Source organism: Cebus imitator, unplaced genomic scaffold (assembly GCF_001604975.1).
Source record: "Cebus imitator isolate Cc_AM_T3 unplaced genomic scaffold, Cebus_imitator-1.0 Scaffold24, whole genome shotgun sequence".
Lineage (NCBI taxonomy): Eukaryota > Metazoa > Chordata > Mammalia > Primates > Cebidae > Cebus > Cebus imitator.
Window position 1 is genome coordinate 14,827,010 of NW_016107339.1, and position 4,709 is coordinate 14,831,718.

The window sequence follows — 4,709 nt, forward strand, 5'->3', positions numbered from 1 at the left end:
AAAAAAAAAAAAAAAAAAAATAGAGAGACTACAGTCTGGGCACAGTGGCTCATGCCTTTAATCCCAGCACTTTGGGAGGCCAAGGTGGGCAGATCACCTGATATCAGGAGTTCGAGACCAGCCTGGCAAACATGGCAAAACCCCGTCTCTACTAAAAATACAAAAATTATCTGGGTTTGGTGGTACACATCTGTAGTCCAGCTACTCAGAAGGCTGAGGTGGGAGAATTTCTTGAACCAAGGAGGTGGAGGTTGCAGTGAGCCAGTATCTTGCCACTGCACTCCAGCCTGGGCAACAAAGTGCAACTCCATCTTAAAGAAAAATAATAATTTTAAAAAGGCCAGGTACAGTGGCTCAAGCCTGTAATCTCAGCACTTTGAGAGGCTGAGGTGGGCGGATCACACTGTCAGGAGTTTGAGACCAGCCTGGCCAATGTGGTGAAATCCCGTCTTTACTGAGAAAAATACAAAAAAGCCAGGCATGGTGGTGTGCACCTGTAGTCCCAGCTACTCAGGAGGCTGAGGCAGGAGAATTTCTTGAACCTGGGAGGTGGAGATTGCAGTGAGCCAAGATTGTGTCACTGCACTCCAGCCTGGGCAACAGAGCAAGATTCCGTCTCAAAAGAAAAAAGAAGAGTTTACCTGGAAATTTTTATTTGCATAATATATAATGCATAAAACAACCTTTGTTCCCATACAACTCCACCTCTTACCTTATTATTATTTATTTATTTATTTTTTTTTTGAGATGGAGTTTTGTTCTTGTTGCCTAGGCTGTAATGCAATGGAGAGATCTTGGCTCACTGCAACTTCTACCTGCTGGGTTCAAGTGATTCTCCTGCATCAGCCTCCTGAGCATCTGGGACTACAGGCAGGTGCCACCACGCCTGGCTAATTTGTATTTTTAGTAGAGAAGGGGTTTCTCCATGTTGGTCAGGCTGATCTTGAACTCTCAACCTCAGGTGATCTGCCAACATTAGCCTTCCAAAGTGCTAGAATTACAGGTGCTAGCCACCATCTCGGCCATCTTACTTTCTTAAGTCTGCCTCCTACTTCCAAGGTCCATCTGGCCATTAATTCTTCCTAATGATTTACTGTCCTCAAAAGAAAACATCCTCCATCTCCTTTCTCCCCTATGAGAAAGGGTATATAAGCTTCTGTATCACACAGGGTTATTGGGTATTCACTCTGTGATTCCCCCCACCTCCGTGCATGTTAATAAATTGGTATGTCTTTTCTCTATTAATATGCCTTTTGTCAATTAATGTCATTGAGTCTTCAGACGGTGAAGGGGAAGTTTTCTCCTGGAACCTACAAAGGCACCTCCACCAGCTGGGGATGGTAGCACATGCCTGTAATCCCAGCACTTTGGGAGGCTGAGGTAGGTGGATCACTTGAGATCAGGAGTTGAGACCAGCCTGGCCAGCATGGTGAAACCCCATCTCTACTAAAAATACAAAAAAAAGTCGGGCACAGTGGCTCATACCTGTAATCTCAGCACTTTGGGAGGCTGAGGTGGACAGATCACGAGGTCAGGAGTTCAAGACCAGCCTTACCAACATGGTAAACCCCGTCTCTACCAAAAATACAAAAATTAGCTGGGCATGGTGGTACACACCTGTACTCCCAGCTACTCATGAGGCTGAGGCAGGAGAATTTCTTAAACCTGATAGGCAGAGGTTGCAGTGAGCCGAGATTGTGCCACTGCATTCCAGCCTGGGCAACAGAGCGAGACTTCGTCTCAAAACAAGCAAACAAACAACAACAAAAAATTAGCCAGGTGTGGTAGCACACACCTGTAATCCTGGCTACTCAGAAGGCTGAGGTGGAAGGATCACTCGAGCCTGGGAGATGTAGGTTGCAATGAGCTGAGATCGCTCCACTGCACTCCAGCCTGAATGACAGAGCAAGACTCTATCTAAAAAACAAAAAAACAAAACAAAACAAAAAAAACCCAAATACATCTCCACCCAAACTCAGTGACCCAGCCCCCTTGACCACAGAGAGGTTCAAGGGCACGTTATGGAGGCCGTGACAAGGAATCCATTGAGAACTTGGCAGTAAGGAAATAGATCACTTTGACCGACTGCAAAGTCTAGATCCAAGTGGATATGACTAATTTCCTTAAAGCAGTGGTTCTCAAAGAGTGATCTTTCCACCAGCATCACATGGAAAGATGGTAGAAATGCAATTTTAGGGGCCTCTGACCAGACTTACTGAATCAGAAATTCTAGGAGTAGGGCCAAGAATAGCTTTTAAAAAGTGCCTCAGATGCTTCTGATACACACTCATGTTTGATAGGCACTGCCCTAAAGAAATAGTGGCTCCCAATCCTGCAAGGCTTGCAGTGCCTTGGCTAAAGATAATAACATAGTTTTAAAATAGGTCAGTGGCTGGGCGAGGTGGCTCATGCCTGTAATCCCAGCACTTTGGGAGGCCGAGGCAGGTGGATCCCCTGAGGTCAGGAGTTAGAGATCAGTCTGACCAACATGGTGAAACTCCTCTCTACGAAAAATACAAAAATTAGCTGGGCATAGTGGTAGGTACCTGTAATCCCAGCTACTCGGGAGGCTAAGGCAGAAGAATCACTTGAACTGAGAAGGCAGAGTTTACAGTGGGCCGAGATGGAACTGTTGTACTCCAGCCTGGGAGACACAGCGAGACTCTGTCTCAAAAAAAAAAAAAAAAAATAGGTCCGTGGATGGTTCACACCTGTTGTAATCCCAGCACTTTGGGAGGCCAAGGTGGATGGATTACCTGAGGTTAGGAGTTCCAGACCAGCCTGGCCAACATGGTGAAACTCTTTCTCTACTAAAAATACAAAAATTAGCTGGGTGTGGTGCCTTATGCCTATAATCCCAGCTACTCGGAAGGCTGAGGTGGGAGAATTGCTTGAACCCAGGCGGTGGAGGTTGCAGTGATACTAGATTGCTCCATTTTACTCCAGCCTGGGCGACCGAGCAAGACGCCATCTGAAAAAAAAAAAAAAAAAAGAATAGTTCAGTGGACTGCTAGATTGATCAGCCTTGGAGTCAGGGAAAGGGGAGTGAGTCACTGAAGCCAAGATTGTTAGTATCCAGCCAAATGATCAGGAAAAGAATACCGAGCTGGCTCAATAAATGAACCTGTTTGAACCCCATGAGCTTAGACCCCCTTATGGAATGGCACAGGTGGCTAAGGGTCCTTGTTATGATTCCATGCTGTCCAGGAGAATTGCTGATGAGAATTGGGCCCCATAGAATGTGCCTACAGGAAGAGAATGCACTGGCCAGGAAGCTTATGTGCCTGTGTGTGGGTGTGCATGCGCCCACGTGTCCTGAATGTTTTCTGTTTGCCACCCACTCCCCCAACATTGTTTCTCACCCACTCAGGTCTTTGCCCAAGGAGACTAACCTATACAGACCACATCAAAGGGTGCGTCTGGCTTCCAGCTGATTTTGGCTGATGGAGCACCCTGGCAGGAAAACAGCTGGAGGAAGACACTGACTTGGGGGTATTTACTCCACTGAGTCCTTTCCCAGGTCACCTTGGACTGGCCAAAACCTCCATTTGGCTGGGCACGGTGGCTCACGCCTATTATCCCAGCACTTTGGGAGGCCAAGGCAGGTGGATCACCTGATGTCGGGAGTTTGAGACTAGCCTAACCAACATGGAGAAACCCTGTCTCTACTAAAAACACAAGATTAGCCGGGCATGGTGGCGCATGCCTGTAATCCCAGCTATTCAGAAGGCTGAGGCAGGAGAATCGCTTGAACCTGGGAAGTGGAGGTTGCAGTGAGCCAAGGCTGCGCTCCAGCCTGGGCAACAAGAGCGAAATTCTATCTCAAAAAAAAAAGAAAAAATGGTGAAGCTTTGCGCAGTGGCAGTATCGTAGCCAATGAGGTTTATCTGAGGCGTGATTATTGCTAATTGAAAACTTCCCAATACCCCGCTGTGACGACTTGCAATACAGTCACTGGCAATTTTTGACAGTCTCTATGGAGACTGATTAAAAAAAAAAAAAGAAAATTATCCTTCCAGGTTTCAGTAGTCCAGGGGATAGATTTCAGGTGATCAGGTGATCTGTGGCCTTGGGAAAAAATGTATCTTTTTTTTGTTTTGAGATGGAGTCTCGCACTGTTGCCTAGGCTGGAGTGCAGTGGTTTGATCTTTGCTCACTGCAACTTCCACCTCCTAGGCTCAAGCAATTCTCCTGCCTTAGCCTCCCAAGTAGCTAAGATTACAAGTGTACACTACCATGTCTGGCTAATTTTTGTATTTTTAGTAGAGATGGGTTTTCACCATATTGGCCAGGCTGGTCTCGAACTCCTGTCTCAAGTGATCTACCCGCCTTGGCCTCCCAAAGTGCTGGGATAACAGGCGTGAGCCACCGTGCCCAGCCATATCTTTTGCTTAAGTCCAGTGTCACATATGTTGTCTTGACTGACTATAAAGTTTGAAGTTCTCATTGAAGCCAAGCAACAACATCCTTTGTACTAATGTCCTTATTTATTAAAATTGAACTTCAGCTTAACCTGTATTTCAGTGTGTTGTCTTGGGCCTGGTGTGGTGTTGGTTCACTCCTATAATCCCAGCACTTTGAGAGGTGGGGGTGGGAGGATTGCTGGAGCCCAGCAATTCAAGACCAGCCTGGGCAACAAAGTGAGACTCCATCTCTTATAGGAAAAAAAAATTAATTGTAAAAAAAGTGCTGTCTTTTATTTAATATGG

At 46.2% G+C, this 4,709-nt stretch overlaps 1 protein-coding gene and 1 non-coding gene across 2 annotated transcripts in view; both read left to right on the forward strand.

Annotated features, from left to right (window-relative positions):
- LOC108299855 overlaps positions 1–3,618 on the forward strand; it is a 17,870-nt gene extending 14,252 nt beyond the window's left edge. The window contains exon 3 of the mRNA XM_037736212.1: positions 3,371–3,618. Within this exon, the coding sequence (XP_037592140.1) occupies positions 3,371–3,434 (64 nt within the window). The 3' untranslated portion in view covers positions 3,435–3,618. The remainder of the gene's footprint in view (positions 1–3,370) is intronic.
- Positions 3,619–3,847: 229 nt separating this feature from the next.
- Positions 3,848–3,983, forward strand: LOC119470199. Its single transcript, XR_005199090.1, has one exon. It is a non-coding gene; the product is annotated as a U4 spliceosomal RNA (small nuclear RNA).
- Positions 3,984–4,709: the final 726 nt, after the last annotated feature.